Source organism: Staurois parvus, unplaced genomic scaffold (assembly GCF_062004578.1).
Source record: "Staurois parvus isolate SC_StPar_1 unplaced genomic scaffold, SC_StPar_1.0 ptg000866l, whole genome shotgun sequence".
Lineage (NCBI taxonomy): Eukaryota > Metazoa > Chordata > Amphibia > Anura > Ranidae > Staurois > Staurois parvus.
The window spans coordinates 1989800-2013392 of NW_028318662.1; the positions used below are offsets into that span (position 1 = coordinate 1989800).

Genomic DNA, 23593 nt, shown 5'->3' on the forward strand with positions numbered 1-23593 from the left:
TATTTTTTCTAGGAAATTACTTTGAACCCCAAAACATTATATATTTTTTAAACAGACACCCTAGTGAATAAAATGTTGGGTACTGCAATTTTTTATGTTACATAGTACTCGCGCAGCGATTTTTCAAATGCAAATTTGAAAAAAAAAAATACACTCTTTTTAATTTTAATGCAAAAAAACACAATATATTGGCCAATTATTTTGTAACTTATAAAATATGATGCTATGCTGAGTAAATAGATGCCAAACATGACATGCTTAGAAACTGTGAATGCCCCGTGCAATGGTGACAAACTGCAGACATTTTTAATATCCAAAGGCAACATTTTAAAATCCTTTACAAGCTACCATTTTAGATTTACAGAGGACTTCTAGTGCTAGAATTACTGCCCTTGATCTGACGTTCATGGCGATACCTTAAATGCATGGTGCAACCGCTGTTTACATACTGGTACAGGGTCAACTGTCTCTTTTTTTTTAATTTTTTTTAATTTTTTTTTTTTTTAATGCTATCACAGGGAATGCAAATATCCCCTATAACTCCAATGGACATTGTCATATATTCTTTTTTGAGAAATCTGTGGTCTATCAGACTCTAGATATCTCCTCTGCCCTTACATTAGCTAATCTCACCAAGATCGATGTGATCAGATGCTTTCCCAATTTACAAATGGCACTGTTTATATCCTGTGAAACTGAAGTGATGAAATGCTCGTAGCTTCCGATTTTTTAGACTATAGAAGACAAGGCCATGGAAGGCAGCAGGGGAAGGGGGGGCATCTCCTGCTTGCAAAAGCAATCCTGTAGCTAATTAGCAACTAGGATTGCTTTTACATAAAAGCCCATCGCCGGTTGAAAAAAACGATACCAGGATGATGCCTGCAGCTGCAGGCATCATCCTGGTATAACCACTCAAATTCCAGTCATGTACCAGTACTTCGCTGATCCTTGTTGGGTGTATATGCTATGTTCTTTTTTTGTATGCAGCCTGTGGGCTGAATGAAAAAATGAGAAGAAATCTCTGCCAGAAAAAGTATGTGGTATGCCCACCATTAGAATATACCTCCCTGCATCCACCCACTTCTAATGGTGGGTAGACATGAAATATGCCAAGAAATATTATAAAATATATATGCTGAAGCATAGGGGCCATTAACCCACTGGCCACCCCAGGCCCCCATGCTTCAGCATATATGCTCTTTTTTTTTATATGGTGTGAATCCTTGTGAGCTATTATGAATCCAATGGGTGTTTTAAATAATAATTATATACTAATCTTTAATGTATGGTGCGCTGGCACTTGCACAAACTCACTTGGTGGTGTCAAATCAATATAAATGGTATTTAAAGTGCCGCGCTCCTATTATTGTGCATATATATCTCTAAATCCACTCTATACTTGTTAAACTCAATCAATGAATATATAAATCAAGTGTAAATCATAATAATAATCATGAGTGATAAGCCATAAAGTAATCAATGCGATAAAGTTATTACCAGTGAATTACCAATACACACATCATAACCTAGATGTGTGTGATGAAAATAGTGAAACCTTAATCTAATGTGAATATTAAGTGAATATTTATAATACATATAATTAGTACCATTCTAATTATATACAATCAATCCAGTAATAATTGTGCAACTATACACTCCCATGTGCACGTGCATAGGTGTAATAAGTAAATAAATTAATTAAATAAAAGTCTTTGTGAAAAAGTGCCAAAGTGAGGGTGATTCCTTGTTTCCTCTCGTCAGGTGCCTTATGATCTTCCTATGCGCTCACCTTTATGTTTGCCTGAAAAAATTCAGGCAAATACGCTTTTTGATCCTTCCAGGATCGATGGATAAAAACTCTGTGATATAGATGTGCCAAGGTGTGGATGTAGGTACTCCTGTACTCTCCTCTTTCTCCTTTATTCCACTGCTCATGTGTCAGTTGTGAGACCAGCTTTATCTCCTTATTCCCCTCCAGGGGTCATCTCCTTCTCATTTCCTCCTCTCACCCATATGCAATTTAGGGGTCAGATATAGAGAAAATAAAACAAACAATAGTGCCTTATCCTTTAAAATGATGGAAGTTTATTTCTGCCTGTAGCGGTATTACACAGCTAGATGCATTTCCTTGGTGGTACAGGGCGGCAAATATATCATATAGAAATCCTGGGTGAGCAATCCTCAATCTATGCTCTCCCTCCCTGCCTGCCTCTGTCTGCAGTCGGAGTTACCGAGCCTCACCGCTACCACGTCGTGACGTCAGAGCCCCTCCCCTACGCGTTGCATCACAGGGTCACGTGACTTCATCAGGGGGATAATGATTGGATGCCACGACTAGTAATTGCCCATATATATATTGCTCGGCCGCCATCTTTGTGAAGCCCACATGGGCGCGGCCATTTTCTAGTTGATTTTTGTGCCTTCACTGCAACTCCGTGTCTGTCCGTACAAAACCACTTGAGTGCAGGGATAGATCTGTCTGTCAGACGTGGCTACTCGGGTCAGCTGTAATCCATCTCTCCTATTGCTAATCACGAATTACTTAATATAAAGCTGTGTATATATCTTGCTGCAGGTTAACTTTACAAATATGTACAATCTTTATTACATCTCAAAACATAAATAAATATAAAACCCCCTGATATTTATGCTAGTACAACAAATATAAAATAAATTAAATACATTTCTATTAATGTTGGTGCAAACACTTATATCAAAGCCCCAACATGTCATTTATCAACCATCCTAATCTAGGTAATGTGTATAGCTCTCACTTCACTCTCAACTTATTTAATAATTATAGGATTAATAATTATGTGGGCTTCACAAAGATGGCGGCCGAGCAATATATATATGGGCAATTACTAGTCGTGGCATCCAATCATTATCCCCCTGATGAAGTCACGTGACCCTGTGACGCAACGCGTAGGGGAGGGGCTCTGACGTCACGACGTGGTAGCGGTGAGGCTCGGTAATTCCGACTGCAGACAGAGGCAGGCAGGGAGGGAGAGCAGAGATTGAGGATTGCTCACCCAGGATTTCTATATGATATATTTGCCGCTCTGTACCACCAAGGAAATGCATCTAGCTGTGTAATACCGCTACAGGCAGAAATAAACTTCCATCATTTTAAAGGATAAGGCACTATCGTTTGTTTTATTTTCTCTATATCTGACCCCTAAATTGCATATGGGTGAGAGGAGGAAATGAGAAGGAGATGACCCCTGGAGGGGAATAAGGAGATAAAGCTGGTCTCACAACTGACACATGAGCAGTGGAATAAAGGAGAAAGAGGAGAGTACAGGAGTACCTACATCCACACCTTGGCACATCTATATCACAGAGTTTTTATCCATCGATCCTGGAAGGATCAAAAAGCGTATTTGCCTGAATTTTTTCAGGCAAACATAAAGGTGAGCGCATAGGAAGATCATAAGGCACCTGACGAGAGGAAACAAGGAATCACCCTCACTTTGGCACTTTTTCACAAAGACTTTTATTTAATTAATTTATTTACTTATTACACCTATGCACGTGCACATGGGAGTGTATAGTTGCACAATTATTACTGGATTGATTGTATATAATTAGAATGGTACTAATTATATGTATTATAAATATTCACTTAATATTCACATTAGATTAAGGTTTCACTATTTTCATCACACACATCTAGGTTATGATGTGTGTATTGGTAATTCACTGGTAATAACTTTATCGCATTGATTACTTTATGGCTTATCACTCATGATTATTATTATGATTTACACTTGATTTATATATTCATTGATTGAGTTTAACAAGTATAGAGTGGATTTAGAGATATATATGCACAATAATAGGAGCGCGGCACTTTAAATACCATTTATATTGATTTGACACCACCAAGTGAGTTTGTGCAAGTGCCAGCGCACCATACATTAAAGATTAGTATATAATTATTATTTAAAACACCCATTGGATTCATAATAGCTCACAAGGATTCACACCATATAAAAAAAAAGAGCATATATGCTGAAGCATGGGGGCCTGGGGTGGCCAGTGGGTTAATGGCCCCTATGCTTCAGCATATATATTTTATAATATTTCTTGGCATATTTCATGTCTACCCACCATTAGAAGTGGGTGGATGCAGGGAGGTATATTCTAATGGTGGGCATACCACATACTTTTTCTGGCAGAGATTTCTTCTCATTTTTTCATTCAGCCCACAGGCTGCATACAAAAAAAGAACATAGCATATACACCCAACAAGGATCAGCGAAGTACTGGTACATGACTGGAATTTGAGTGGTTATACCAGGATGATGCCTGCAGCTGCAGGCATCATCCTGGTATCGTTTTTTTCAACCGGCGATGGGCTTTTATGTAAAAGCAATCCTAGTTGCTAATTAGCTACAGGATTGCTTTTGCAAGCAGGAGATGCCCCCCCTTCCCCTGCTGCCTTCCATGGCCTTGTCTTCTATAGTCTAAAAAATCGGAAGCTACGAGCATTTCATCACTTCAGTTTCACAGGATATAAACAGTGCCATTTGTAAATTGGGAAAGCATCTGATCACATCGATCTTGGTGAGATTAGCTAATGTAAGGGCAGAGGAGATATCTAGAGTCTGATAGACCACAGATTTCTCAAAAAAGAATATATGACAATGTCCATTGGAGTTATAGGGGATATTTGCATTCCCTGTGATAGCATTAAAAAAAAAAAAAATTAAAAAAAATTAAAAAAAAAGAGACAGTTGACCCTGTACCAGTATGTAAACAGCGGTTGCACCATGCATTTAAGGTATCGCCATGAACGTCAGATCAAGGGCAGTAATTCTAGCACTAGAAGTCCTCTGTAAATCTAAAATGGTAGCTTGTAAAGGATTTTAAAATGTTGCCTTTGGATATTAAAAATGTCTGCAGTTTGTCACCATTGCACGGGGCATTCACAGTTTCTAAGCATGTCATGTTTGGCATCTATTTACTCAGCATAGCATCATATTTTATAAGTTACAAAATAATTGGCCAATATATTGTGTTTTTTTGCATTAAAATTAAAAAGAGTGTATTTTTTTTTTTCAAATTTGCATTTGAAAAATCGCTGCGCGAGTACTATGTAACATAAAAAATTGCAGTACCCAACATTTTATTCACTAGGGTGTCTGTTTAAAAAATATATAATGTTTTGGGGTTCAAAGTAATTTCCTAGAAAAAATACAGATTTTTTCACGTGAACAAAAAGTGTCAGAAAAGGCTTGGTCTTCAGGTGGTTAGAAGAGCGAGTGATGTGTGGCATAAACTTCTAATGCTGGGCATGAAATGCCTCCCCCCCAAAATAACCACTTTTTGGAAAGTAGACAACCCAAACTATTTGCTGTAAGGCATACTGAGTCAAAAGTAGAATTTATTTTTTACAAGTTTTAGGAAAATGACAAAAAATTAAATAAAAATTTTTTTACACAAAATTGTCACTTAAATAATTTATTGCTCACATATGCCATGGGTGTGTGGAATTACTCCCCAAAATTCATTCTGCTACTTCTCCCGAGTATGGGGATACTACATGTGAGAGACTTTTTGGCAGTCTAGCCAAGTACAGGACCCCAAAAATCCAATAAGCACCTTCAGGCTTTTAAAGGGCTTTATTTCCTCATTACACTCCCTGACTACCTATCACAGTTTCGGAGGCCCTGAAATGCCAAGATAGCACCAAACCCCCCCAAATGACAAAAACATATTTTTTTCTTTTCTTTTTCTATTTCAAAACCTTGTGAGAAAAAATTAGATCTGCAAAATACTCACCATGCCTCTTTTTAAATTCCTTGGGGTGTCTACTTTCTAAAAAGGGGTCATTTGGGGGGGGGGAGGGGTTGGTGCTATCCTGGCATTTTAGGGCCTCCAAAACTGTGATAGGTAGTGAGGAAGTGAAATGAGGACGTTACGGACCTTCAGGCTTTCAAAGTGGTCATTGGATTTCAGGCTCCTGTATGTGGCTAGGCTCCCAAAAAGTCTCCCACATTTGGTATCCCTATACTCGGTAGAAGTAGCAGAATGTATTCTGGGTTGTAATTCCACATACACCCATGGCTTTTGTGAGCAATATATCATTTAAGTGACAACTTTGTGTTAAAAAAAAAAAAAAAAAAAAAAAAAACTTGTAAAAAAGAAATAAATCTTACATAGACTCAATATGCATCACAGCAGATAGCTTAGAGTGTCTACTTTCCAAAAAGGGTCATTTGGGGGTGTTTGTACTGTCCTGGTATTTTAGCACCTCAAGAAATGTGATAGGCAATCAGAAAGTAAAAGCTGTCTAAATTCCATTATCTATACCATAGTTTGTAGATGCTATAACTTTCACACAAAGCAATCAATATACACTTATTGTGATTTTTTTTTACCAAACACATGTAACTTTGTAAAGCACAAAAGCGGTAATTAGCCAATTGAAATAAATACACAGATACTTTTTTTGTACCATCGTCTGGCTTTTCGGGAAACTAAGTACGGCTTCATCATCTGGTCGTTGAAGTCCACCCCTCCCATGTTAAGGTTATAGTCATGGACACAGAGGGGCTTCTCAACAACACCAGCTACCGTGGTAATTTGGATGGTCGTATCTGCATGAATGGAAGACAGGATGAAAACATCCCGCTTTCCCCATTGGGGATAAATTGTTTGAATGCAAGGCGGACAGAAAAATTAATGAGGGACTCATCGACATAGATGTTTTGCTGGGGAGTATAGACATCTGCTAATTCTTGGTTAAGGTGATTTACGAGGGGCCGAATTTTGTGGAGCCAGTCAACTTCAGGGTCAACCCAAGGACGACAGAGTGTGGACGTTGAAATGCATAAACCGGATTATAATCTCATATCTATGCCTGGCCATGGCAGCAAAGAACATGGGCATATGATGAATTAGGTCTGTGGACCAATACAACCGCAACTGACTTTTTTTAGTAATGCCCATGTTGAGGGTTAGGCCCAAAATAACTTTAAATATGGAAACTGTAATGGCTTTACATGTGAATGGTCTGGCAAGGTTTAAATCTGGGTTGACTGCAATAAACTGTTGTGCATTTGATCCATAAATCAATGCAGACAGATCTTCCGTGAAAAACAGCTCCAAAAAATCAAGGGGAGTATTTAACTTTGCTGTTTCCACCTGAATTCCTGGTTGGGCAGTGAATGGGGGAAGTACGGGTGCTGCAGAATTTGTGGGCTGCCAGTGGGGATTTGGAAGGACACTAGGGGCTCTATGGGCCTGTGTGCGAATACTTGGTGGTTGCGGGACACCACTTGTGCTCGTCACCACACCAGCTTGTACTGCACTTATGGGACTCGCCACATCACCAAATGATACTGCAGTGCTGGTATAAAAAAGACCAGGATATACTAGGCCGCTGGTGCTTGCCAGTTCACCAAAAGGACGGCACTAGTACTGGCACTCTGCTGCATATAAGAGTCATCATTCGTTTGTAACATCTCAGCAACCTGGGAACGGGGTCAGGTACGCCTGATCTTAACAGGGACCTCTTCTCCATCGTCTGAGCTATCTGTAAGGATGCCGCTGCTGTCTACAGGTCCGCATTCTGAGCTGGATTCTGTCAATGAGTCTTCCCCTTCGCTCTCACCTGACATGCTCAGAATCCTGTAGGCCTCTTCACTAGTGTACCTTTAGTTGGACATTTTGGCCACTAAATTTATAGGTACCTAGTGTGACTCACAGGAAAAAAGCACCTGGCTGTCAGGGACTGCTTGAACCACTACAAAAAATTTACAGGCAAGTGCTAACAGAGATCAGGCCTAATTCTGCGAACATTGAGGTTTTGTGTGCAATGTATCAAGTGACCGTGACCTACTGACACTTCACTTGCTGGGGGAGAAGGGGAGGATAAGCATAGGGGCTAAACACAGATACTGGCAGGTGCCGGGGCTGATCCCACTAATGCCGCATTTTTGGGGACACTATACTAATATGAACGCTGGTATCGTGCTGATCTGATCAAAGATATTTATCCGTTCAGACACTATACTAGCAATGGAGGTTTATTGTGTATTTGAGCATGTTCCTCACAATCAAGGGGTTAAATGTGATGACTGGTGTACTAACAGGCAATCTGACGCTATCTGGGAGGGGCGCTAACTGACGCTAGCGCTATCTGAAGTCACCAGCGACACTAGTACAGTGATCAGCAAAAAATCTGTACACTGTTCTATTAACACAGGTGACAAGGCAGTGAATGGGGTTAACTGGGGGGCGCGATCAAGGGGTTAAATGTGTCCTAGAGTATTCTAACTGTGTACGTGTAGTGTTTTTACTCACTTTTGTGTGGATTCTTCTCTCTCTGGGACAGAATGTGCCCAAAGAGGAAAGATTTCATCACTTCCTGTACCTGTGTAACTGTCAATACAGGATAAGATAGGACTGGGATCGATCATCTGACTTGGATCGGACATCACTGGCCTAAATGATCCCTCGGGGATCAAATCAGGGCACTCGTGAGTCAGCGGGGGCACCCGCCCCGCCCGCGAAAACTGCGGGAGTACGAATCACGTATATATACACGTGATCCTGCGCACAGGGGCCACCCTACAGCAATAAATGTACTGTGGGTGGTACTTAAGCGGTTAAATGCAACTAAAGGTGACCAGCAAATGAACAGCTGCAACACCCAGTCTATCAAGCTGCGACACAGCTATGCAGATCCACTGTCTGGAGTATCGCTGTGACTGGCTAGGCTGCAAGGGTCCTCTGTGACTGTGTTCAGGACATAGCCTTCATCTGTCCTGTCTGAAGTCCTGAACCAAGAGAGTGAGCCGCCAATTACAGTTAAATATAGGCTCTTCCATAATTCCCCTCTGTAGGCTAGCTCTCTGGGATGTGTATTTCAAATGGTACTTAGAATTACAATGCCAATTGGCTGTGAGACTACAGGTCCCAAGATCCCCTGCTATCAGAGGAATAAGCTCTCTCACTCTGCTGACAGAAAGTGATTTATTCTTCTGAATACTGGGTACTGGAGGAGAAATGCTTAATCTGTGTTTCTTGTGTGTCCCCTGGTTTCCATTATAGCATAGCCAACATCTGGCGACATTCTCCCCTCACTAGAAATCTTCGGACCCTAAAGATTCAACAGACTCTCTGGTCATATTATGCACTTAGTGGTCAATTCAGCATTGACTATAAACACATTTTCAACCATAACACATATTTACAAACAAGTGACAAATGGCAGGATTTATCTACAGCAATTTACATAAATCAGATCAGAGTAGAATTGTCTTGTTGACAGGCCAGTATGATGTCAGTGGCCCACCTAGTAGTGTCAGAAGGCTAGTCAAGGTCACACTCTACCCAATGAATGGTAGGGTTGGGTAGGTGGCTGCTACCAGGCTTATCAGCTGGGCCGCTCCTTCCCTGCTGCCAGGTGGTGCTCTCTCAGGGGGCCAGTGAAGTCTACAGCTTTCTTCCCTTCAAGGTCCCTCTGCCTGGAGTTGAGCAACTTCCAGCCTAAACTCCCTCCCAGGCTCCTGCATTTCAGCCTCACTTCTCCATCTTCCACCCACACACACTTCTGCTACTGAGCAGGCTCCAACACGTTTAAGGTTGTCCCAGCCCTTTGCCAAGCCTTCTGTTGAGGATTGGCTGAGGTCCCTCAAGAGTGCAGCCAGCCACTCCTCAGATCCTCTCACTGCCCCTAGAGCCTCCCTCCAAAGCTCCAGAGCAGGAGGAAATTCCAGAGGGGCTGGTCTGCAGAGCCTCTCAGCTCTGATGTCAACTTGACCCCAGTCTGGCTATTACACCTGGACTGCTACTCATCCCCTGTCTAACCATTAGAGTCTAGCTCCCCCTTGCTACCGAGGAGGGTGCTACATTGGGTATTTACAAGCCATTGGGGGAACCCTCTACAAATAAATCGTACGGTAACACATGAGCCAATTCCAAGATTGTATAAGTGTTTAAAAAGTGGTACTATTGTATACTAGTTGTCCACATACAAGTGTTACCCCTTTCAGAACAAGGATAACCCCAAGTCCTATACTATCTAGTAGTCTGGATATCCGGGGAGCTCCTCATAAATCCTAAAAGAACATGTATAGCTTGTAGCTCATGGAGCTTATACATTTATGACCCCGGATCTGGCATGTTTGCTGGGTAGAAGCTGCTTTAATGCAAGGCGGCCAGAAAAATTAATGAGGGACTCATCTACGCAGATGTTTTGTTGGAACATATACATATTCTGCAAATTTCTGAGAAAGGTGATTTACGAGGGGCCAAATTTTGTGGAGCTGATCATATTCAGGGGAGCTCCAAGGACAACAGAGTGTAATGTTGTTAAAATGCATAAATCGCATTATATTCTATAAGGACACTATGGGCTGTATTCAAACCCTTGGTGACTATGGAACGCTACTAGTGCTACTTATGGGACTTGCCACGTCACCAAGTGATACCAGCTCACAGAGAAGTAATGCAGCACTAGAGAACAGGCTGTGTCTCTATACTGCTTCGTACCCTCCCTTGGCTACACAACTTATGCCCCACTCAGGTGAAAGAGCGCCTGCAGGGAGACTGCAAATGCAGTGCGGTTTCCACTGTGGGAAGCTGCGCTGTGATTCCCGGTGTGGATGCCATTAGAATGGTTTGCCCCCGCATGCATCTCTTGAGTGGCAGCGCAATTTTCTGTGTGGGTGGTTGCAGCTGCAGGAACAGGTGCAGCCCCACAGCGGCAATCACCCGCTCAGGTGTGAACGTAATCTTACTACATTCTAACTTACCTGAATTCACACTCGAGTAAAAATCAATGATTCACCTCTACAGCCTAAGCCTTCATCTGACTTGTCTTGTCGCTGCCTTTTTTCTTGGCATTACTGGACTTTTTTTTTTTTTTAAACACTTGCCATCCTGAGGATTTACCCTCCTTAATGACCAGGCCTCTTTTTGCTATTTGGCGCTGCACTATTTCAGCTGATAATTGCACAGTCATGCAATATGGTACATAAGTGAAATTTACATCCTTTTTTTGACACAAATAGAGCTTACTTTAGGTGGTATTTGATCACCTGTGCGCTTTTTATTTTTTGCGCTATAAACAAAAAATGTTTGCAAAAAAAACCTATATTTTCTCATTTCTGTCATAAAAAATATCCAAAAAACTCACATTTCGTCATAAATTTAGGCCAAAATGTATTCTCCTACATGTTTTTGGTTAAAAAAAAAATCACAATAAATGTATATTGATTGCTTTGTGTGAAAGTTATAGCATCTACAAACTATGGTATAGATAATGGAATTTACACAGCTTTTACTTTCTGACTGCCCATCACATTTCTTGAGGTTCTAAAATACCAGGACAGTACAAACACCCCCAATTGACCCCTTTTTGGAAAGTAGACACCCTAAGTTATCTGCTGAGAGGCATATTGAGTCAATGGAAGATTTTTTTTTTTTCCACAAGTTTTTGGAAAATGACAAAAACATTTTTTTTCTTTACACAAAGTTATCCTTTAAATTATAAATTTCTCACACAAGCCATGGGTTTATTTGGAATCACACCCCAAAATACATTCTGCTACTTCTACCAAGTATGGGGATACCACATGTGTGAGACTTATAATCTATGCCTGGCCATAGCAGCAGAGAACACGGGCATATGATGAATCGGGTCTGTGGACCAATATAACCGCAATTCATATTTCTAGTAATGCCCATGTTGAGGGTTAGGCCCAAAAAAAAATTAAATTCGGAAACCGTAATGGGTTTCCATGCGAATGATCTGGCAAGGTTTGAATTTGGGTTGACAGCGATAAATTGTTGTGCATATAAATTGCTTTGATCCACAATCAATGCATACAGATCTTCCGTGAAAAACAGCTCCAAAAAAGCAAGGGGAGTAGTTAAATTTGCTGTTTCCATCTGAATTCTGGGTTGGGCAGTGAATGGGGGAAGTAGGGGTGCTGCAAAGTTTGTGGGCTGCCAATCGGGATTTGCAAACACATTCGGATGGATACTAGGGGCTCTACGGGCCTGTGTGCATATTCTTGGTGGTTGCGGGACAATACTTGTCCTCTACACCGCACCAGCTTGTACTACACCTTTGGGACTCGCCACGTTACCAAGTGATACTGCAGTGCTGGTATGTGAAAGACCAGGCTGTACTAGGCCGCTGGTGCTCGCCAGTTCACCAAAAGGTAGAGCGGCACTAGTACTGGCACTTTACTGCATATGAGAGTCATCAAAATTTACCGCCAAGTGCTAGCAGAGATCAGGCCTGAATCTGCTAACACTGCGGTTTTGTGTGCAGTTTATCAAGAGACAGTGACCTACTGACAGTGCACTTGCTGGGGGAGAAGGGGTGGTAAGCGTAGGGGCTAAACGCAGGTGCTGGCAGGTGCCAGGGCTGATCCCGCTAACGCTGTGTTTTTGGGGACACTATACTAATGCGAACACTGGTATAGAGCTGATCTGATCAAAGATATTGATCTGTTCAGACACTATACTAGCAATGGAGGTTTATTGTGTATGAGCGTATTCCTGGCAATCAAGGGGTTAAATGTGATTACTGGTGTACTGACAGGCAATATGACGCTATCTGGGAGGGGCTTGAAAACCACGGGAGCGTGAATCACATGTGTATATATACGTGATTTTGCGCACCCGTGCCACCCTGTAGCAGTATTTCTGGAAGCAGTTAAAGAAGTGGTTTGTGTTACAGTGCTGAATGTGGTTTGCTGAATGTCAGAGTCTGTGCTTTAAGAATGTAATCGTTAGTATTAAAAGCGAATTGAAACTGTGAAACAAATAGTTTGAAATGTCCACTTTACTACCTTCCCCAGTTTTATTTGCTTTTATGGCTGCCATTCCTGCAGTATCTTCCAAGTTTATTCCTGCAGTATCTTCCAAATCCAGCCATAAGTTTGAATAGTAATGTGCATGTTCAGGCAGCCTATTACTTTCTGGGATGTCACCAAACAGTCACATGCGCAGTACAGAGTAACACACTGGCTGGCTACTGGGAAGTAAAATATGCTGCTAATAAAGAGAGCTCATTGTGGTGCTCAGTGTGTGCTGAATTGGTTGCTATTATCAACCTTACTGGTTTTCTTTTTTTTTTTATATGGTACAGCATATTCCAACAATGGGCAAGTGCATTAGTACTTAAAAATGTTCTTTTTAATTAGAGTACTTGAAATCATATTAATACATACAGTAAAATTGGATTTAAAGTTTGTATTTGCAGCTTACCAATTTTCTTTTCTTTTTTTTTAAACAGTGGCGTTTATTGAATTTGTTCATAAGTACAAACAAACAGTACATATAAATTTTGTCAAATGATCAGTGAATCACAAGACATACAGCATTTGTAGGTAGTTCTAAGGGTCACACAGCCATTATGGCTGAGAGGGTCTATACAACAATGAAGTAACATCCAGAGTAAGTATAAAGATAGGGTTCTCTGTAATTGCTAGGAATGTGGAGCACAGCAAAAAAAAGGAATGGCAGGGGGTTTGTAGGGGGGATAAGAGAAAAAGGGGGGGGGCAAGGGAACAGTAAAGGAATAAGGAGGGAAGGCATAAAAGGGGACAAGGCATTACAGATAGAACACAGTAGCCAAGGACCACCAAATTCCCAATATACACCGAAATCTAAGACTTGTAAGACCCTGTGCCTCCACCCAGCCATCCCAGATTTGATCAAATTTGGCTGGACAATTTTTGTTCATGTAAGTAAGCGTATATAGGGGTAGAGCACCATTAATCCCCACCTTTCAGCTAGAGACTGTAGATGGAGTAGGTAATTTCCTTCTCAGCAATATTTCCCTTCTAGCATAATAAGTGGAAAAAAGACAAACAGATTGGCATGTTTAGAAGTCCCAAGATCAGTAATCCCTAACAGCAACACTAGAGGGTCAGTGGGTATCGTCAAGTTACCAACTGCATTAACCATATCCAGTACTCTTGCCCAAAAGGGAAGTAACTTTGAACAAGACCAAAACATGTGATCAAATGTTCCATCCGCCATATTGCAACAGGGGCACGCCACCGTTCTACCACGATAAATTGCAGCCAACCACTGAGGAATATAGTACACACTATGAATAAATTTCAACTGTATAAGGTGACCTCTGACAGAAATCATAATGGGGACATATTACAGAAAGCAATCCTCCAAATCATCCTCCGAAAGGGACAGGATGTCCATACAACATTTGTTATAGAGGGGCTCCATTCTGGGAGTAGTTAAGGGAGATAGTAAGGAGTAACTAGAGGACAAAGGCTTAGGCAGGTCTTCTTCAATGAGCATACCCTCCAGAGGGTCGGTTTGTATGGTGGGAGAGGAAGGAAATTGGGCTGACACCTTACCAATTCTTAGATGTGATGGCTACATCAGCTTTTTTTTTTAGGCATTTTCTTTTGTTTTCACCTGATGATCCAGCCAGTAAGTCTGTGTTTTTTTAACAGAACACGCTGTTCTTCAAATGTAGTAGTTAAGAGTGTTGAGACAACCATTTACCATGACAGGGTGCTTACAATGATCAACTTTTATTTATTCATGTACAAATGTTATCCCAAAAGAGAAAAAAATCTGTTGCAGTAACTGCAGTGTGAGCTGGACTTTGGCTTCAATCTGGTAGTACACCTAACACTTCTCTCCTCCCAGACTGACAATGCTGCTTTTCAAAAGTACCCCTGTGCTCCTTCATACAGACTGGGGGCACTCTAAGCCCTGGTTCACATCGGGGCAACTTGTAATGCGATTTGGCAGTGATAGTCACACTCTAATATCGGCAATGGAATCATTCAAATTGGTGCGACTCCGACTTTGCAGTGCCACACTGATTTGAAAAAAAGTTCCTGCACAATTTTTTGCAATTTCAGGTGCGACTTGCATAGGCATCTGTGCATGAAGTCGCACAGATGTCAGCCAAGTCTCCCCTAAAATTGCACTGACATGCAGCCTTAAAATCGTGCAACTTCAAGTGAAAGAAAAAAACAAACCAATGCAGCCACCACATCTAATGATTGGTAAGCTGCACTGTATTTTTTGGTGTTAGGTTAATACTGCTTCAAACCTTCCTATGCTAGACATGTTTTGGAATAAAGACTGATATATGCACTAATTTTTCTTTATTTTGTTTCCTCCTCTAGGACCAGGGCACAGTGGGGGTGATTTTTAACGTGGGCACAGATGATATCACTATCGAAGAGCCAGGGGCCATTGTAAGTGATGGGAAGTATCATGTGGTACGATTTACCCGTAGTGGGGGTAATGCTACTCTGCAGGTGGACAGCTGGCCGGTCAATGAGAGATACCCTGCAGGTGAGGAAGCCATTATGTAAATGAGTTTTTGAGATACCAGTATCCTGAAAGTGTATGGGACTCCAAATAAATAATTTGCTTTAAAAATAAAAAGTTAATCTACATATTTTAACTGTCTTGTATAAGTAAATCAATTGATTCTAATGTTTACATAATGCAATTTTAGAATTAATTCTACTTTCAAGCTGCATAGAAGGGTCTTTCATGTCTCTAAAGTACCCAAACTTACAGTCCCCTGTAAGTAAAAAGTTCCTGGCAGCTCCTGTGCCTCTATTCCCCACCACATGCTGTGGTTCCTTCCTCTTTTGTCCAGCAGAATTTCAAAGTCAAATGCAATAGGGGTCATAAAAGGAGCTATCATACAAAGGTTGGAGTCACAGCATCTGATACTCTTGAAAGTGTTAAATGCTGCAAACAATGGAAGCTACAGCAATGAATCTAAGGGGAGGTAGGACACATGGGCCTTTGCTGAGGCAAGTATAAGAGTCATTTTCTTGCAGAGACCTGTTGGTTTAATTTGGTTTTAGAGGCATGATAGGGTCTCTTTTAAGTCTGTACTTTAAAGTATATGGAGAGAAAACAAAGCCATAAGAGAACCTGAGATGAAAGAAAAACTATAGTTGTAACATTTCAGCAGATGTAGGGCAGAAGCTATTTATCTACACTTAGGTGGGAAAATATTTCCAAAATCAAGCAAATCTGTTTCATTGTAAAATATATGAGGGTTTGGGTTTTTTGGGGGTGGTGGTCTTTATTCCTTTTTTCAAGACATAGTTCATAATACTGTTCATCATTAACACAATACCTATATATGTTACATGTTATGATTTTTATATTGGGTTTTGGATAGTCTTTATATAGATTCATCCTGTACTTAAAGGACTTTTTTAACCGGATTTTGGCTGTCAACTATATATATATATATATATATATATATATATATATATATATATATATATATATATATATAGATATATTACAGGCTGTATGCTGTAGCAGAAACTATTGCTTGTAACTAAGTGCTGAGTAAAATATTTGAGATCCTGATCTTTTAATGTGTATGACTGAATTCCGACTAATAATTAAAACCTAATTAAAGTAAGAAAAAGTACTCATAAATCTAATGCTAAACATCATGTTTGGATGTTAGACATTCCTAACTAAGCATCTTAATTAATCTCTAAACAGAACTAACTAACTAGCATTTAGTTTTGAATCCTTTCTGCCTCCACTTCAACCGCATATAGTTAACTGACCATCAAAATTATAATTGGAATGCAAGATCTGGGAAATGTTTAGAATGATCACTGCAATTCTTTTTCTTGAAATACCTTTATAATGGTCATTGTAATTTATTGTTTTCTCACAAAACTGATACCGTATTACTAACATATTATTTTGTATGCAGACATTCTTATTTGCAAATATATTTTTTTTCAGCCTTGCTTATGTACAATAGGTAGCATAAACAGTAGATAAGAGATTGTAAACAAATTAAATTTAAATCTCTTTGACAGAGAAGTAAGGAATTTTAAACACAAACAAAACTAGATGATAGTTACTTATCATTTTGTTAGTGGTACACATATGATTCAAACCAAAGCCCAGCTCAAATAAAGGTTAGGAGTTACACTTTTTCCCCTAGGCCAGATACCCCCTTCCCCAACACACACACACTGAAAGCTGTGTCTGATAAACATGAGTAAGTGATCACTTACACAGTGGACACAACCAATAGAATGTCCTCGGAGACAGAAACATTACCAATCAGAAACAAAAGAAACATGTCTGTAGAAATTGCCATACTGAAACAACCAGAAATGTGTCCGCAGAAATGGAACCAGTGCCATACTGGCAAAGCAAGATAGAGGTCTGCAGAGATTGAACCATCACTCTACTGAAACACCGGAAATATGACTACATAGGTTTAAAAAAGGCACAAGAACATGTAGTTCAACTAATAGAAATTTCTAATTAAATAGAAAATCATCCTATACCCACAGTTGATCCAGAGGAAGGAAATCAAAGCCCTGTTAAGTATAGTCCACTTTGCTCCGGGGGTAAAATAAGTTCCTTCTTGATCCCACAGCAGGCAATTGCTTATTCTTATGGGTCAACAATCCCTGATGTTATTAACCACTTCAGTACTGGGCACTTTCACCTTCTTCCTGCCCAGGACAATTTTCAGCTTTCAGCACTGTCACATTTTGAATGACAATTGCCCAGTCATGTGACACTGTACCCAAATAGATTTTTTTTATTTTTTTTTTTGAGACAGATTTCTTTTGGTGGTATTTAATCGCCACTGGGGTTTTTCATTTTTTGCTAAACAATTGAAAAAAGACCCACAATTTTGGAAAAAAAATTTTTTTCTTTCTGTTATAAAAATGTGCACTGATGGCCACTGATAGGCTGCATTGATGGACATGGATGGGTACTGGCGAGGCTGCACTGATGGTCACTGATGAGCACAGATGGGCACTGATAGGTGGCACTAATATGCTGCACTGATGGATATGGATTGGCACTGATGGGGCTACACTGATATTTTGCACTGATATGCTGCACTGATGAGCACCAATAGGCCTGCACTGATAGGGCACTGATGATCTGTGCCCTGATTATTATTATTATACAGGATTTATATAGTGCCAACAGTTTGCGCAACACTTTACAATATAAAGGGAGACAATACAGCAATGATATAAGGAGCAGGGCCCTCCTAAACCTTTTGTATTGACAAGAGGGTTAGGAGGGCCCTGCTCCTTGGAGCTTACAATCTAAGAGCTGGTGGTACAAAAGATAATAACTGTGGGGGATGAACTGATAGGAGAGATACAAGATTTGGTTATTAGCTGAAGGCAGGATAGGCTTCCCTGCAGAGATAGGTTTTCGGAAATCTCCTAAAAGTGGGCAGAGTAGGCGATAGATGGATAGATTGGGGTAGAGAGTTCCAGAGGATGAGGAGGCTCTGGAGAAGTCTTGTAGACGTGCATGGGAGGAGGAGATAAGAGCGCTAGAAAGCAGGAGGTCATGGGAGGAGCACAGAAGACTGTTTGAGTGATATTTGGACACAAGATTGGTGATTTAATTTGGGGCAGAGATGTAAATGGCATTATATTTATTGCCATTTACCATGTTTCAAATTTTATTCGTTGGGCAATGGGAAGCCAGTGGAGGGACTGGCAGAGAGGGATGGCAGATATGGAATGGTTGGTAAGGTGGATGAGTCTAGCAGCAGCATTCATAATAGACTGAAGACCTGCGATTAGGTAGGCCAATGAGGAGGGAGTTACAATAGTCAAGGCAAGAGATAACAAGGGAGTGAATAAGTTGCTTAGTGTTTTCAGTGGTTAAAAACGGGTGTATCTTGGAGATGTTGTGGAGGTGAAGTCTACAAGATTTGGACAGTGATTGGATTTGGGGCTGAAAGGACAGATGCGAGTCCAGGATTACAGCTAGTACCCTGGCTTGAGGGGAGGGACTGATGGTTTTATTATTGATCTTGATGGAGAGGTCAGGGGAGGGGGCACGGGCTGGAGGGAGTACGGACTTGAGGGAGTATGAACTCGTTTTTAGAAAGATTGAGTAAGTGGAGTGACATCCATGCTGATATGTCACTTAGTAGGTTAGAAATGTGAGATGAGACTGAAGGGGTGAGGTGAGGTGAGGAGCAGAAAGATAGATTTTTGTGTCATCTGTAGCAATCGTGCACACAGAGATGGACGCGGTCATCCATTTTGCTCCAAACTCTCCATCTTGTATCTCTCTCTCCTTCTCCAAAATCCCCACTCCCTCTCTGTTGAGTGACATGTGGTCTGTTTGATGCAGAGATCACAGGCAATCAGGCTCAGTGGGAGAGTTCCAGGGCTATAAAATCCCAACCTAGCTGGTGCCCAGATGTCTGTTCACTTCTCAATCTGGGATATCGTAAAGCCATAAAACCAAGTCCTTCACTGAGCTTAAAGACATTCCAGGTAGTCGTAAAACAGACTCACATTTAAAAATCCCCTTTTTCCCCTATGATTTCATATCTTGGATTATGAAAGACTTACATAAAAACCAGGCATATATTCAGGTTGGTCACTTTAATACAAATCGCCTGATATATTACACCCCCTAGCTGACATCTACAGGAGAGCAGAAAATGATATCTCCTTAACCGTCTCAAGCAGGTATGTAATATTTCAAATCTAAACGTTCAGCGGATGCGTCTGCCTATTCATCTACTAGTGGCAAGGCTGCTAAACGCACCGGGGGTAAGTTATGGGTCATGATATAAGCGGTGAGGGATTTTGGTTCTAGCTGGGACCTCCGCCTACACCTCCCTCCCCAAATGAGGCGATTGGTTCTCTGCTTCAAGGAGACACCCTGCTGAGCTCCTAGAAAAGCTGTTATGCTTGAAGCAGAAAGCTATGCTGAGTTGAGTTGAAGTTGAAGAAGCTCCCTTTTAACATCGGAACTAACTTTGGGAGATAAGGCCCTTTTGCTCTGACACTTGAAAGCTGCTTAATCCAGGACTTTTGGCAAGTACTTTAGCTCTCTAAACTTCTTTCTGTTATCTCTTTGCTGTATATTTATATATATATATATTGGCTACATCTTTTTCTGTAAATATTTTTATTGCACCCTTTTGACATTTTAGTAATAAATCTTACTTTCTGAAAGTGTTGAACTGTTTCTAAAGCTCTTTAATGCAAACTAAGAACCCCTGTCTCTGAAGAGCGCTACTGTGTGTTTTAAATGTCTGCATACATCTGTCTGCGGTGGCATTGTGTATGCAAACGATTATTCAAATATCATAGTGTTATTGCTGATATTGTCGAGTTTCCGCTTTCTCTGTACAAAAAGGAGGTGGTGGCAGTGTGAAGGGTTAATTGCGTAATTAACCTGACCCAGTAACAATTGCTCCCAGGCTGCAAGTACACAGATTGTGGTCCATTAGCTGGAAAAGCTTTGTGCAGGGTGCAGCTGGGTGTGGCATTGTTACGCACGTGACAGCGCGGTTTTAGATTGGCTAGTCCTTTGGTCACGAGTTTGGAGAGAAGGGCTGGGGTCTGACGCCGCGACCGTCACATCATCAGCATAGAGATGGTACTTAAAACCATGAGAGTTTATCAAGTGACCAAGGGAAGAGGTGTAGATGGAGAAGAGAAGGGGTGCAAGGACAGAACCTTGAGGGACCCCTACAGAAAGAAAAAGTGGAGAGGAGGTGACAGAGTTATAAGCAACGCTGAAGGAGCATTGCAATAGGTAGGAGGAGAACCAGGAGAGAGCAGAGTCTCTGAGGCCAAGAGTGTTTTTTGAGGAGGGGATGGTCAACAGTATCAAAAGCCACAGAGAGGTCAAGTAGTAAGAATATGGAGTAGTGGCCATTGGTTTTAGCAGTTAGTAAATCATTAGTGAGTTTTAGTATGGCCGTTTCAGTGGATTGTAGTGAGCGAAAGCCAGACTGTAAAGGGTCAAGAAGGTTGTTGTCACTGAGATAGGAGCTCAGACGATTGTAGACTAAGCGTTCTAAGAGTTTAGAGGTAAATGGAAGCAGAGAGAGGGGTCTTAAGTTGTTCAGATTGGTGGGGTGATCTGTGCATGCTTTAGAGGGGTGGGGAAGGCGCCAGTAGAGAGGGAGACATTGAACATATGAGTGAGGGAGCATAGGGTAGAAGAAGAGGGGGACTTTAGTAGTTGTGAGGGCACAGGATCCAGAGGGCAGGTGGTGAGACGGGCTTCTGAGAAAACTGTAGCAACCTCTTCAGTAGTAGCAAGGTCAAGAGGAAATTGTTGAGGTTGGTTTACTATAAGGTATGCTAAGTGAGATAGATGTCTGTGTAGTGGAGATGCTCCTACGAATTGCATCAATCTTGTTTTTGAAATGATTGGCAATCTCGTGAGCAGCGAATGAGTTACTGGGTGGAGGTGGAGAAAGTAGAGGGTTAAAAATTGAGAAGAGATAAGAAAGACTGGGTGACAAGGTATTAATAAGAGTGACAAAGTAGGCTTGTTTGGCAGCATGGAGGGAGTAATTGTATTTTAAGAAAGCAAATTTATATAGGGTGAATGCTTGCTGGGATTTGGTTTTACGCCACAGTCGCTCCAGTGCACGACTATGTCTGTTAACATTTCTGGTGTTGTCAGTCTGCCAAGGTTGTAATGATCGGGTCCTGATACTTAAAGGAGAAACTGAATCTAGTGTGGATGAAAGCGAAATGTTATAGACAGAAGTGGGCAGGACAGGGGAGAAATTCTGTCATAGAGGCGGTCAGTTGCAGAGTGGAAAAGAGAAGGGTTAAAGTTGTGAAGGTTTCTGTGGGTAATTGTTTGTTGCTTGGAGGGATAGGTGTTTGAAGATGAGGACATTGAAGGTGATGAGATTGTGATCAGAGAGAGGAAAGTGGGAGTGATTGGAGGACTGTGTCCATTGTGTTAAGGCAAAAGATGAGGTTTGGTTGAAGAATTGGGATGTAGCTGGGTTGTTCACATTAATGGGGATGTTAAAATGTCCAAGAATGATAGTGGGTGTTTCAGAGGAGAGAAATTAGGGTAGCCAAGCAGAGAAGTCATCAAGAAAGTGCAACAGCAGTCCAGAAGGCCGATAGATCCCTGCAGTCCTCAGAGAAATGGGAGAAAATAGCCGAATGCAGTGTGTCACAAAAGAAAAGGATAGAGGGGGAGGGGTAGGGAGGACTTGAAAGGCACTCAGTGGGGATAGAAGCAAACCTACTCCACCTCCTTTCCAACCACTTGGTCTGGGTGAGTCCAGTGGAGGCCTCCATAGGAAAGTGGTGTGGGAGAAACAGAATCTGATCCTTGGAGCCAGGTTTCCTAATTGCTAGTAGGTTAAGGGAGTGGGGAACAAAAATGTCATGGACAGAGGTGAGCTTATTACAGACAGAGCTGGCATTCCAGAGTGCACATGAAAAAGGAGGGAGGGTGGTTTTCAGGAGCATGGGGACTGAGATTAAATTGAGTGCATTGCGGCTATTGCTGGAAGAAGGAGGGTGGCTGTTGTGGGGGTGAGATACTGGAGGACCGGGGTTCGGTGAGATATCCCCAGAGATTAGGAGAAGGAGGGTGAGGAAAGTAAGACGGGAGCAGGATGTATACGAGTACACATGCCTTCCTGTTCTGGTGTTTGGGTCAGCAGGTGAATGAAGTATTAGCAGGAGGTGACGAGAGCAGTAATAGGGAGATGGTAGAAATGAGGGTGATATGTATAGGCTTTGGGGTGGAGCAGAGGGGTAAATAAATGAGATTTTGAGAGCAGAGGATAGTAATATGAAAAGGAGGAGTAGAGGGGGACATGTTAAAAGGTAGATGGACTTATGGGAGATGTTGCCCAGGGTGTTTTGCTTGCAGTCCAGCCAGTGTACAGTAGAGTTGTATCGCCTTGCTGCTTTAGTTAAACTGCTGTGTTCAGGTGCTGTTTTGCACTTCAGCAGACAATGCACACGAACAGGACAATGCCCTGTCTGTGACTGTGACCTCCCCCATAAGCTGTTCTAAATTTATATGGAAATGAGCAATCCTTCTCCTCCCCAATTAGGAACTGATAAGAAACGCATGAGTTGGGGGGGGGGGGGGCTATTGGTCAAAGCCAAATCAGGCATAGACATAGGCCATGGTCATAAAAGATGATTGATTCTCTGAAAGGCAAAAAGGAGGTGAGAGTCAATCACCACAAACAGACAAAAAATATAGACTAATTATCCTGAGTTTTGCAGAAAGTAAGTGCGTAGCAATGAGACACTTTAAAGTGAAGATGAGACAGCAGCGTTTACCTGTGAAAAACCAGAGAGGACATGATCAGGGGACTGTGTTCAACTGCTTTTTTGCACTCCAGCAGAAAATGCACTCATGCAAGACAATGCCCATCTGTAACTGTACTCCCTGTCTGTAAACAAATGGCAGTTATCATTGTAATGCTGATTACACTGTTCAACAAATTTTTATTTTTTGCCAGTTTTGGAAACAAAAGGATCCATTTCTTAATGAATTTCACATTCTGAGTTCAAATATAACAATGAAATTTGTCAATTGGCTCTAGTTTTTCTGTAAACGGAAAGTTTTCTACTATAGGCGTAATGACTACATAATGCACAATAATTATATAGATAGATGTCTTTCCACAAATATAAAGCAAGTGATATTGACTACATAACAAAGCCTAAATGGCATAATATATTGCATAGGATTACCAAGAAAAATTATAGCCATAAGCTAAGTTGAATCATTTTAATACTTAGGATTCTCACTAGTTTTGTCTTCAGTTTGTGTCGGTTTT

At 41.2% G+C, this 23593-nt stretch overlaps 1 protein-coding gene across 18 annotated transcripts in view; it reads left to right on the forward strand.

Moving 5' to 3' along the window:
* LOC149443234 (neurexin-2-like) overlaps positions 1-23593 on the forward strand; it is a 2355461-nt gene that overhangs the window by 1897753 nt on the left and 434115 nt on the right. For all 18 annotated transcript variants that reach the window (XM_089655720.1, XM_089655731.1, XM_089655727.1 and 15 more), the window contains one exon: positions 15141-15312. In XM_089655720.1, the coding sequence (XP_089511846.1) occupies positions 15141-15312 (172 nt within the window). The remainder of the gene's footprint in view (positions 1-15140; positions 15313-23593) is intronic.